At 38.1% G+C, this 13,793-nt stretch overlaps 1 protein-coding gene across 7 annotated transcripts in view; it reads right to left on the reverse strand.

Moving 5' to 3' along the window:
- Positions 1-13,793, reverse strand: part of DCAF1 (DDB1 and CUL4 associated factor 1) — an 87,536-nt gene that overhangs the window by 30,454 nt on the left and 43,289 nt on the right. For all 7 annotated transcript variants that reach the window (XR_014251234.1, XM_082414883.1, XM_082414882.1 and 4 more), the window contains 6 exons: positions 12,024-12,182; positions 10,502-10,681; positions 9,809-10,018; positions 8,461-8,630; positions 2,521-2,645; positions 334-1,597 (listed from right to left, as the gene is read on the reverse strand). Coding sequence is in view for 6 of the 7 variants with exons in the window: in XM_082414883.1 (XP_082271009.1) it covers positions 334-1,597; positions 2,521-2,645; positions 8,461-8,630; positions 9,809-10,018; positions 10,502-10,681; positions 12,024-12,182 (2,108 nt within the window). In the remaining variant the exon portion in view is untranslated. The remainder of the gene's footprint in view (positions 1-333; positions 1,598-2,520; positions 2,646-8,460; positions 8,631-9,808; positions 10,019-10,501; positions 10,682-12,023; positions 12,183-13,793) is intronic.

The following is a 13,793-nucleotide window of genomic DNA, read 5'->3' on the forward strand; positions in this document are numbered from 1 at the left end:
GGAATGAGAAGAGGAGACAACTTGGACCAGCACAAAAACAAACTTGAGAGCCTAGTTAGGGACAGATTGTTGCATGGGTTCTAGAAAACATACTAGTTATAGTAAGAACACAGTATCTTAACAACATATTGCCAATAATCACACGAGGAACCCATGGTTGACTAAAGGGGGTATAGTCACATTGCTCATGTATTCACACAGTGATAATTCCTGGTATTTCAGGCCAACAGATGGTTTTCTGGACTAATTACTTTATGCTGATATTGCCCACATACTTTGACTTAAATAGAAAAATCATTCCAATTCCCAGGAAGTGAGGTAACCTCTCCTTACCTGCTAAAGATAAGGTGCCTATCAAAGCATCCGCCATCCACCCCTCCATACTTTGGAAATGATGCCCTGCGGTTTAGCCTTGAGGTAAAGTTTATTGGCGCTTGCCGCCTCTGTTTTGGCTCAGGACATTGGTGAGGAGTAAAGAGAGAGAAAGGTGGGCAGGTGGCAACTGGGTTCTTGCAGCGAGCATGTTGCTCTCTAAGATATTCTGTGATGATACTGTCCAGCGTAGGTGGGGAAGGAAGATGTCTGTCCAACTGCTTCTTTATGGCTGGGCTTTGGCTGTAGGCGCCATGGTCCGACTTCTGCCGCAACACTCTGATTTTCCTGCCATTGCAGGGTGATGGCCTCTCTCTGATAAAACTGATCCTACCAATCAAAGGGGAGTTGCCTGCATAAGACGGGCCAGGCAGAGCTAGTGAACCCTGGGAGGCCCGTGGCTGAGGATGAGCAGTGGGGGCAGAAGGGGCAGAGGCACCCACAGCAGCATGGCTGCCCAGTCGAGTTGCAATGCCATTGGCGATGCGAGGGGTACGGGGAAGAGAAACAGGAGAAGCAGCAGCAGTGACTGGGGTGAAGGCAGAAGAATGGGAGGCAGCAGTCATGGGCAGGTCAGCCTCTTTAGTCAGCACAGTTGCTGTCTCCCCAAGCCCTTTAGAAATGAGATGGTTTCGTATCAGCAGAAGCAGCTCTTTCTCAGGAAAGGAGATCCTTGACTGGGCAACAACATCTGCTTTCTGCAGTCGTGCCAGGGACACATCAGTGCCAATGAGAAGTGGCTTTCCTGACACCCGTTCAATGAGCTCAGCAGCATACTTGCAGAACTTGACATGGTCACTGCGCTTGTCCTGTAGCACAGGCTCTTTCATCAGTTGCTGGATTTGACAGCTGCTGAAAAGAGGCAGTTTGCTGATGATCTGCCGGACAGTGCTACTGCGAGACAGGCCCACTAGGGCCTTGCAGGCCAGGGCCCGGATCTGGTCTGCATCTGTGATGGGCATCTTGATGGAAAGTAAGGACAGAAGCACCTTGATGCCATTGTTGGACTGGACCACATTCCACATCTTGGCCAGAGTGTGCTCACCGCTTTTGGGAGTCTGAGGCAGCTTTCTCCGAGGAGTTCCAGAGATAAATTTGCCAATACTAGAAATTCTGTTATCCGGGCCACACACACAATTGATGATAATCTGAAGTGCTGACTTCTGAATTTCAGCATCATGAATAAAGAACTCACCCTCAGCCACTCCCAAAATAATGCTGATACCTATTGGGGAAAAAATAAACATTTTATATTATTCCTCATAAAACTAATGGCCAACTTCAACGGTTATTCCAGAGTCAGAATTTAGAGTTCTATTCATTTTGTTCCACTTTAAAGAAAACTACACTTTTTTAAAAAAAAGTATAAGCAATAGTTTGTATAAAATGCAATCAGTTCTACTACAATGCATCTTTATGACATAATACCTTGTATGCAGTTGTTAAATAGGGGAATGACGTCAGTATTATGTGGAAGTCACCCAGGGTCATGTACAAACTTTCCTGGGTAAGTAGAGCAAAAATAGTGGGAATAAATAAAAACCTTCAGCAGGAAAGGAAAAAGCCCTCAGCCTGGCTGCTATAGTGGCAGCAAGTTAAAAACAAGTGGCTATGCCTTGGGCTTTCTCCCCAGAGTGGTACACCCCAGGGCCCACAGCCAGTCACACAACTTGCCATGCTCACCTTAGCAGCAGCCCTCATCAGCCCTGCTCTTAATAAAGGGTATTTTCAAACAAAGTGTATTTTCCTTTTGTTTTTGTGTATAATAGCTTCTATCCATTCTGCACTGCTTGCCAATTACTAATTTTGTTAGGGCTCAGATTACAAAGTTGCTTAAGTTTTTTACTGTCTGCCCCAATCTATTTTTCTCGTAAATTCTATTTTTAGCACAACACTCTGCAGAGTACAAGGTTTTCAGGAATGCACATGTACAATTATAGAGGAAATGCTTATACTATCCAGAAAACCTGAATTCACTACCATGACTCCCTTATATGAAACTAATGGCATGACTTATAAGACTTACAAGGTACCCTCCTCTACTACCTTCTGTTCTAATACTGTAAAATTAGGTCAGGTAAGTAACAACCAGAATGGCAAAGGAAAACAAAGACCACGTAATAACAAAAATGGCAAGCTACAACCTACCTACAGTGGAGACGGTGGAGCCAGCCTCATCCAGCACATCCACTGATTCTGCCAACTGGAGCTGAATTTTTGGCACAACAGTGAGAATAGCCAAGACATCCAAAGCAAAGCGCACGGTGTCATTCCTGGACAGGAAGAAGAATTAGTCAAAGGGAAACTAGGATACAGCCACAAGAAACAACAACAGCTGAAAGAGAGAGACAATGGATCAGAACTACTACTGATGTAGTAGGGACTATGGCTCTGTCCCTAGCCATGGCATCAGGAGAGGGCCTGTAGGTCACCACAACTTTAATTTCAAAAAACACGGGGATGGATAGAGCCTCTTAGATAGCCTCAACCACCAGAGGGCAGACAGCAGAAGCAAGAAAAACTACAATCCTGCAGCCTGTGGAACAAAAACCACAGTTACAGAAAGATAGAGAAGATGAAAAGGCAGAGGGCTATGTACCAGATGAAGGAACAAGAAAAAACCCCAGAAAAACAACTAAATGAAGGGGAGATAGGCAACCTTCCAGAAAAAGAATTCAGAATAATGATAGTCCAGGACCATGGACCAGGATCATCATCAGAAGATGATCCAGGACCTCGGAATAAGAATGGAGGCAAAGATTGAGAAGATGCAAGAAATGATTAACAAAGAGCTAGAAGAATTAAAAAACAAACAAACAGAGATGACCAATACAATAACTGAAATGAAAACTACACTAGAAGGAATCAATAGCAGAATAACTGAGGCAGAAGAACGGATAAGTGACCTGGAAGACAGAATGGTGGAATTCACTGCTGCGGAACAGAATAAAGAAAAAAGAATGAAAAGAAATGAAGACAGTCTAAGAGACCTCTGGGACAACATTAAACGCAACAACATTCGCATTATAGGGGTCCCAGAAGGAGAAGAGACAGAGAAAGGACCAGAGAAAATATCTGAAGAGATTAGAGTCAAAAACTTCCCTTACATGGGAAAGGAAATAGCCACCCAAGTCCAGGAAGCGCAGAGAGTCCCATACAGAATAAACCCAAGGAGAAACACGCCGAGACACATAGTAATCAAAGTGGCAAAAATTAAAGACAAAGAAAAATTATTGAAAGCAGCAAGGGAAAAACGACAAATAACATGCAAGGGAACTCCCATAAGGTTAACAGCTGATTTCTCAGCAGAAACTCTGCAAGCCAGAAGGGAGTGGCATGATATACTTAAAGTGATGAAAGGGAACAACCTACAACCAAGATTACTTTACCCGGCAAGGATCTCATTTAGATTTGATGGAGAAATCAAAAGCTTTACAGACAAGCAAAAGCTAAGAGAATTCAGCACCACCAAACCAGCTCTACAACAAATGCTAAAGGAACTTCTCTAAGTGGGAAACACAAGAGAAGAAAAGGACCTACAAAAACAAACCCAAAACAATTAAGAAAATGGTCATAGGAACATACATATCGATAATTACCTTAAACGTGAATGGATTAAATGCCCCAACCAAAAGACATAGACTGGCTGAATGGATACAAAAACAAGACCCATATATATGCTGTCTACAAGAGACCCACTTTAGACCTAGGGACACATACAGACTGAAAGTGAGGGGATGGAAAGAGATATTCCATGCAAATGGAAATCAAAAGAAAGCTGGAGTAGCTATACTCATATCAGATAAAATAGACTTTAAAATAAAGAATGTTACAAGAGACAAGGAAGGACACTACATAATGATCCAGGGATCAATCCAAGAAGAAGATATAACAATTATAAATATATATGCACCCAACATAGGAGCACCTCAATACATAAGGCAACTGCTAACAGCTATAAAAGAGGAAATCGACAGTAACACAATAATAGTGGGGGACTTTAACACCTCACTTACACCAATGGACAGATCATCCAAAATGAAAATAAATAAGGAAACAGAAGCTTTAAATGACACAATAGACCAGATAGATTTAATTGATATATATAGGACATTCCATCCAAAAACAGCAGATTACACGTTCTTCTCAAGTGCGCACGGAACATTCTCCAGGATAGATCACATCTTGGGTCACAAATCAAGCCTCAGTAAATTTAAGAAAATTGAAATCATATCAAGCATCTTTTCTGACCACAACGCTATGAGATTAGAAATGAATTACAGGGAAAAAAACGTGAAAAAGACAAACACATGGAGGCTAAACAATACGTTACTAAATAACCAAGAGATCACTGAAGAAATCAAAGAGGAAATAAAAAAATACCTAGAGACAAATGACAATGAAAACACGACGACCCAAAACCTATGGGATGCAGCAAAAGCAGTTCTAAGAGGGAAGTTTATAGCTATACAAGCCTACCTAAAGAAACAAGAAAAATCTCAAGTAAACAATCTAACCTTACACCTAAAGAAACTAGAGAAAGAAGAACAAACAAAACCCAAAGTTAGCAGAAGGAAAGAAATCATAAAGATCAGAGCAGAAATAAATGAAATAGAAACAAAGAAAACAATAGCAAAGATCAATAAAACTAAAAGCTGGTTCTTTGAGAAGATAAACAACATTGATAAGCCATTAGCCAGACTCATCAAGAAAAAGAGGGAGAGGACTCAAATCAATAAAATCAGAAATGAAAAAGGAGGAGTTACAACAGACACCGCAGAAATACAAAGCATCCTAAGAGACTACTACAAGCAACTTTATGCCAATAAAATGGACAACCTGGAAGAAATGGACAAATTCTTAGAAAGGTATAACCTTCCAAGACTGAGCCAGGAAGAAACAGAAAATATGAACAGACCAATCACAAGTAATGAAATTGAAACTGTGATTAAAAATCTTCCAACAAACAAAAGTCCAGGACCAGATGGCTTCACAGGTGAATTCTATCAAACATTTAGAGAAGAGCTAACACCCATCCTTCTCAAACTCTTCCAAAAGATTGCAGAGGAAGGAACACTCCCAAACTCATTCTATGAGGCCACCATCACCCTGATACCAAAACCAGACAAAGACACTACAAAAAAAGAAAATTACAGACCAATATCACTGATGAATATAGATGCAAAAATCCTCAACAAAATACTAGCAAACAGAATCCAACAACACATTAAAAGGATCATACACCACGGTCAAGTGGGATTTATCCCAGGGATGCAAGGATTCTTCAATATACGCAAATCAATCAATGTGATACACCATATTAACAAACTGAAGAATAAAAACAATATGATCATCTCAATAGATGCAGAAAAAGCTTTTGACAAAATTCAACACCCATTTCTGATAAAAACTCTCCAGAAAGTGGGCATAGAGGGAACCTACCTCAACATAATAAAGGCCATATATGACAAACCCACAGCAAACAAACAAACAAACAAAAAACACGGGGATGGAATTTTCACCTATCAGACTGCTAAGATTAAAAACAAGGGATAATCCCCAATGCTGATGAAGATGTACAGAGACAAATGCTCTCAAACTTTCGGTGGGAGTAGAAATAAGGATGCTCTTTTCAGAAAATAATTTGGAAATATGAAACAAAGTTCTTAAAACGTTCATAACCTTTGGCCCAGGAATTTCACCTCTAGGAATCTGTCCTAAGGAAATAATCAGAAGTATTCAATACAAACAAGTATTTATGTATTAAGATCTCCATTAACACATCATGGACAGCAAAAGAATTAAGAAAACTTACACAGACAAAAGGAATATATGTGTTAAATTATGGTACTCTCATATGATGAACTACTTTGCAGCTACTGACAATTATTTTCAAAGAACTCTAAAGGACAAATGAAAAGGCTCAAAATACAACATTAATGAAATAGAAAACTAAGATATAAAATTTTAAATCTGACAATACCAAGTATTGGCAAGAAGGTATAAAAATGAAAACTCCCACAGATTGCTGTGGGAGAAGAAAATAGTATGAGCATTTTCCAAGCAACTTGGCAACATCCACTATAGATGAAATGAAGACACACTAGAACCCAGGTTATACACATCATATCCTCAAGAGAGACTCCAAAAAGAGGTTTGTGGTACCATTCATTTAACAGGAAAAAAAGAAACAAAAGACACTAAATGTTCATCAATAGGAGAATAAACTACAGTACAGAAATACAAGAGTTCAAATAAATATCAACACATAAATCTCAAACACGTAAGGGTGGCTGTATACCTGAAACTTATATTTAAAAAGTAAATAAATAAAAATAAGGGTGAAAAAAGCAAGCTGCAAAAGACATATATAGGATAATACTTTATATAACTTTAAAACATACAAAAGTAATATATTATTGTTTACACACCCACACATATGTATAGCATAAAAAAATGAATGGAGAGAATGCACACCAAGTTCAGAAGACTGGTCACTCTCAGGAGGCAGAAAATGGAAAGGAACTGAAAAAGAAGCAAATACAGCAAATGCCAACCCTGGTTATGGAGTAGTTGTTATATTATTCTCTGTATCTTTATGTATTTTGAGATATTTCATTTAAAAGATGAGTTTGATTAAATACTATAATCTCAATTATGTATATTTACATACATTATGGAAAAAAGACTAAAGAAATTAACAGTGGCTAAGAATAATTTTCATTTCTAAGGTTTTATATATTCTAAGCAAAAACAAGTATTTAATTTTATTTTTAAAGTTAAGCTTTTAAAGGACATATTTATATTTTCTTATGTAATCAAATATGAGTTTACCACTCAAAAAATGTATTTATAACCTTCCTCATTATCTTCTGAGTTTCCATCATCTTTAAAGCAATGTTCTCCAAGTAAATATAATAACCTACTTTAAAACAGTGGTTCTTGAAGTGTGGTTAGGGGACCCTAGGAGCCTCTGAGACTCTTTCAAAAGGTGCTGAGATATAAAAACTATTTTTATAATAACACTAAGATGTTATTTTCCTTCCTCACTCTCATTCTTTCAAGAGTGTATAGTAGAGCTTTCCAGAGGCTTGTCATGTGTGATGTCACAAAAAACTGAATATAGAAGCAGATATGAGATATTAAACCAGACATTTTAAAAACTTGCTGAAATCACCTGGTTTTATTTTGGAAACTTTTCATAAAAAATGCTAAAAAAGCAATGGGTTCAGATTATTTTTAAATAAATAAATATTTTTATATTTTCTCAGTTTTAATTTCCAATATGTTAAATATCAATAGATGTAAAAACAAAAGCTTTTTGGGGTTCTAATAATTTTTAATACAGTAAAGGGATCTTGAGACCAAAAAGTTTGAAAATGGCCACTCCAAAAGTATTCCTCTAGATTTAGTTATCCTGGGATTTAGCAAACAAGCTATATGCACCCTAAATAAGCACCTCTTGTCTTTATGGCAGTGGGTGGATAGGGAAAGGAGGTCAAGAACCACTGTTTATAAATTTTGTTACTATCTTCCCTTCAGACTCCACCTTTTCCAAAATATAGTTTTAATTCTTTTTACATCATCCTCAAATAGAACCTACCCAACCTCCTGATTCCATTACCTGTTTTTCCCTGAGCCTTGTCCCACTTTGCTCTGTTTTCAACTGAATGGTGAAAATCATAACAAGAGCAAAAAATACAGTTTTATGTGAAGGTAAGATAAATATTATATATGGTTGTCAAGCAATAGAGAGAGATTTAAAGTCTAAGTACCAAAGAATACTGGACTTCAGTGTCCAGACAGGACTTCAACCCCACCTCTGCAGCTGTAGCCATGTAGATTATGTAACTTCTGTAAGAGTACAGATAATGATCCTTGCCTATTTTGCAGTATTTATAATCACCATGACCAAGCACTCTATAAATTTAAAATGATATTATCATGCTTAATTATCATGCTTAATCTAGTTTCTCAGATTCAAGTCCAAAATTTCAATTCAATTCAACAAATGTTTGTTAAGCATACACTATGTGAAAACCAACATTAACTTTAGCAAAAAGCAGACTCTTAACTTCATGGTCCCACCTCGCATAATAGGTCTTCCAATTACAAGCAATAGAAATAAGCTGCAACAAGAGTTGGACACAAGAAAGTTTGAGGAAGACTTCAGCTGGCTCCCAATATAGCTGCGCTGGGCCATATTCTATCAAAAACTCCATCATTTCCACAATCTGTTCATGAGTATATGAACATGCCTAAAAGGAGAGATACATATTATTATTATTTTTTAATTAATTTATTTATTTTTGGCTGCATTGGGTCTTTGTTGCTGCGCGAGGGCTTTCTCTAGTTGCGGTGAGTGGGGGCTACTCTTCGTTGTGGTGCGCAGGTTTCTCATTGCAGTGGCTTCTCTTGTTGCGGAGCATGGGCTCTAGGCTCGTGCGCTCAGTAGTTGTGACTTGCAGCCTCAGTAGTTGTGGCACACGGGCTTAGCTGCTCTGCGGCATGTGAGATCTTCCCAGACCAGGGCTCGAACCCGTGTCCCCTGCATTGGCAGGCAGCTTCTTAACCACTGCACCACCAGGGAAGCCCAGAGATACATATTATTAAAGAACTCAATCTGCCTGCTATCTTCTCCAGCAGAGCTCAGTGGTCAACAGATTTTAATAATAAAGCTAAGTAATAATAGCTTTCAAATCCCACACTTCTTGAGTCCACAGCCCACATGTGAAACAATGAATATATATAAATGATGTTTAATCTTTTATTTATAACTAGACTCATAATACATTTTGCCCAAAAAGGTAACAAAATGTTCAAATCACTGGTGCATATATTTCACAGCTTAAAAAGAAAAAGAAGCACCACGTAAAATAACTGGTTTCTTTTCAATCTGTGATTTTTAAAACACGCAGATACTAATCTTTGTTCCAAAACATACTAAGTTCAAAAATGACAGTGAAGTGGAATTATAGATGCACCCTTTCAGAAAAAAATTCCACACAGAAGAAGGTAGAATATCTAGTACTTTCCATAAAAGAAAGCCCTTTTACAGACATCTCAGTTCATCTTTTAGTTCTAGTATCCCAGAAATAGAAACTTACAACTGAGAGCAAAATAAGTCCTCGATATATCCATTTTCTTTTTTTTTGTTTTTTTGTGGGTTTTTTTGGCCACACCGTGTGACTTGCAGGATCTTAGTTCCCCAACCAGGGATCAAACCCAAGCCACTGCAGCGAAAATGTCAAGTCCTACTACTGGACCACCAGGGAATTCCCTACATCCATTTTCAACTGTTCTGCCTCCACACAGTGCAAGTATAATCCAACAGTGTACATCCCACGTGGACTCCACTGATATGAATGTGCATTTCAGGCCCAAGATGCTACAGACAGTGCTAATAACGTTTCCTTTTTAGACAAGGTCCTCTCACCTTGTACGGGGGTTGAGGATGAACAAGAATGCCACCCTCAGTCCTCTGAAGTGACTGCTTCACTTGTTCCAATTTAATGGCCAGGTGAGCCTCAAAGTACTTGCGCAAGGCCATGCAGGTATGTTTCCCAGTTTGGCGGCTAGCAAATATTTCATCATCACTCAGAAGAGCACCCTGATCTTCCAAATTTAGAATCTCCAAAGTACTGATCTATTAAGAAAGAGGCAAAAGAATGGGGCAAAAGAGGAGGAAGAACAAAGAGGAAGAGAATAGTAAAAGGAGAGGAGAAAGACTTCAATCAACTTTTGTGCTCATGAAGATTGACAAACATCAAAGTACATCTGTCCATACAACATGTTAAGAGTAGCCATATGAAAGCAAAACATTAAACCTATATTGAAAAATTACATAGTTTTCAATCATGTTGAAAGAGAGAGGCACAAAACTGTTGCTTTTTAGAAGGATCAAGCAATTCCCCCTGTAAGATTACTATATTCAAGGCAAGTTTACAATGGTATAGTCCTCTTAAGAGGAAAAGAAACTTGTAAATGAAGGAGGAAAAAAGACTTCATCCATAAAAATGATAGCAAAATTCCTCCAGTCAGAAGCTTCCTCTCTTCAATGCCACTGAAGGGCAGCCCAGACAAGCAGGACCCCTGCTCCTCACAAAGAGAAGCCACTGAAGAACCTCACCAAGTTCACCAGACGACGAAGACCATCATAGCGGTCAAAGAGTTCCAATACAGCCCGGAAGGAGAAGCAGATTGAGAAAAACATGGTAGCATGGCAGCATCCTGAAGCATGAGAACATTCCATTAACCACAGTGTGTAGTTCACCACATCAGACAAAACGTTGTGGGGATGCATGCAAACCTGCAAAAAATAAAAATAAAACGTAATTTTTAAAAATTTGGGGGAAAGGAACCTTCACAAAAGGGAAGAAAAATTCACAGTGTAGATAGACATCTTTGCAAAATACAATAATCACTCCTGGGCAAGTCATTCTGAGTTTAAAGCTTAAGTTACAAATGAAATTTTATAACAATCTATTCCAAGCCTGAAAACAACCTAAATTTAGAGAAATATTTAAATTCCACCTAAACATACTGAGTGCTAAATTCTGCAAATATTTATATCCTTTAATGCTCACAACGCTCTGTTACACAGATATTAGTAGTCCCACCTAACAGATGAAGAAGTGGCTCAGAGACATAAGGGACTTCCCCAGCCTGATAAAAGTGACTGAGCCTTCTGATACTAAAGTCTACAAGTTTAATATCCATTCACTCACTGATTCGTTCACACACATTTTGTTGTCTCCTGTAAGTCAGACAATGAATTCTGAAGCATTACCCAGGTTTGTTTGATACTTTTTTATCTTAACCACAATTAATTTTGTACATACACACACAGATTAGGTTACTACTCTCAAAAGATTACATATCCTTGCATAATGCTGAATCTTAAGGAGTAAAAAAATTAAAATCAAAATATTACCCTAATAGTAAATATGCAAAGATGAATAAAGACACCACCCAAGAAGAATTTACCAACTTCACTCTACCAGAAAAGCCACACCACATAGAATATTAGAAAAATATTCCAGGCATAGATATGACAAGAGCTTCCCTAGTGGTGTCCAGGGACCCATTTCTTTTCAAATGTACAACCCACTTACACTTTTTTAAAAAATCACTAAATAAAAAGTCTTAGCTGGAAAAAACAGAAAAACCAGAGGGGGTACTTCTGGAGCCCTGAGAACAACTGGAATGATTTTACTGTCTCTACCACGAACTATTTGTTAACATACACAAAGCATCATCTGTTGTTTTTATAATAGACTGACTCAAAAATGCAAAATATAACTCCACTGAGGGACATCTGAGAAGAGCCTGAAAATAATTCTAATGCAGTAAAAATGGCAAAAACTAAAAAAAAGTTCTGTGACCCCAATCCATCTTGGGTTTTTTGTTGGTTTTTTTTCTTTCAGAGAGTCAGGAAAAAAAGGACTACAAAATTTTACATTTTGGACCTTTTCTAAAGAATTTTACATTTTTAGAATGCTCTGTAAAGATCAGACATTCATGCTCCTTGCTTCTTTCATTAAAACCTAATCCACCTATTCATTTTTTCTTATCCAAAAGTTTTCCTGTGAATGTACCAGAATATTCCCCACCTTATCCCATTCCCATACATCTGAATGGACTGGACTTACTCTTTCCATGGCATCCTGGTTGTAGGACAGGTAATACAAGCACATGGATACACCAGTTGCAGCCATAGAAGGACGAGGAATTTCCAGTAATTTCTGTACTCCACCATGTGCAACAAATTCTGTGGCAAACTTGTTATGGAGCAGGAGAGATGCTAGGTGCTAAACAAAGAGGACACACATCACCGTGGAACAATCTAGAACAAGTATCTCTTCACAGAACAATCTAGAACAAATATCTCTTCACAGTTGCTAAACACAAAGACTCCTCTGAAGCAGACAACCACTCCCTCAAAACAGAAGTAAAACCAATACTGCTTAAGGGAAACAAAACAAAACAAACAAAAAAACTCTAGGATTCCATAATATTCCCTCCTAATACCAAAGGTTTTCATGAAGGTGAAAAACAAGAAATGAAGAATATTGCTGTACATAATGACATATCCTACACCATTTTATTATTACATAGCTTCCCTAAAGGATTTTTGTTACCCTTCCCATTTTAATCCTTTTAACATCATCAGCTCTATGTTTTAGCTTTGGCTCAGTCACTGACTCATCATCTAATAAAATCCAAAACTCTGCTTTCTTTTAAATTGATCCTCAATATATCCCCAAAGAAAAGTCTTCAGCAAATTATCAAAATTAGTAAATTTTTAGAACTAATCAGAATGCACTTTAAATAGACCTTTATTAATGAACTATTTTATTAAGTCTCTATTAGACAGGCCTTTGTTATCAAGTTTTGTCAACTTGCTGTTCAATTCTTACTAGCCTCTCTGGGTGGACCTGATCTTCTGGGCAATTTTAAGGGCAGGGAGTGCAATGCAAGCAGCAGGCTACTCAATGACTTTGAACCCAGGCCAACGTGGATGGGGCCTCAGGAGAACTGGAGCCTCCTGTTTCTGTTGGCCTCCTGTTTCTCATGTCAAGGTGTCTTCTGGGTGTGATACAGGCAGTAGGTACAGACAACACAGATTTGTAATTACATGATTTGATACCTGTATAAATTTCACCAAGGTCAATGGCAAAAACAACATGTATGTACCCTCTTCAGAAGTCCTCTTAACACACAGACTCAGACTAATCCTTATATATAATTCAAATCCCTTCCCTCTTTACTTGGCTGATACACAAACCTCTACCACATTCCCACCAAGTCTTTCCCCAAGAAACAACTAAACCATGTATGGTTCCCTCCCCAATACTTAGGCCACTGCACGTGCTTTTTCCAATAATGTCACTACCATAAAGTGGCAGTTCCACTGCCAGAATCAGTAGGTAGGGAAACAGAGAACAACCAGGCTCAATCTTTACCAAGAACCTTAATTCTACTTGGCTCAACATGGCCCATAACCTGGCTCACCTCACTCATGTGGGCAAAGATTCTATTTTCTCTCCTTGTATTAATGTATCTCCATATAAGGTTCTAGTTCTTAAATTTACTATTTTAACCCATTTTGCTTCTATTGATCTATAAGATCTTACAGAAAAACCAGAACTTTTTGGCCAACCCAATACTAACTTCAACACCTGTTCCTTCTACACAGCTGAGACTTCTTTTTGAACAAAACAGTACACATAACTTTCTATACTTTTTATTTCCCTATAAGAAGGATCTCTTGTCTGATTTTTCCCTGTTCATCCTTATTTCATTTTCTTTAATCCCTTATATGAGTTTGTACAGAAAACAGTTGAATAATGACACCCATTACAGTTCCTCATACAAAGACCTACAGAAATAGCAACTGCCCAAATCCCTTCTTCCACTAT

This window comes from Balaenoptera physalus (genome assembly GCF_965194825.1).
Source record: "Balaenoptera physalus genome assembly, chromosome: 11".
Taxonomy (NCBI): Eukaryota; Metazoa; Chordata; class Mammalia; order Artiodactyla; family Balaenopteridae; genus Balaenoptera; species Balaenoptera physalus.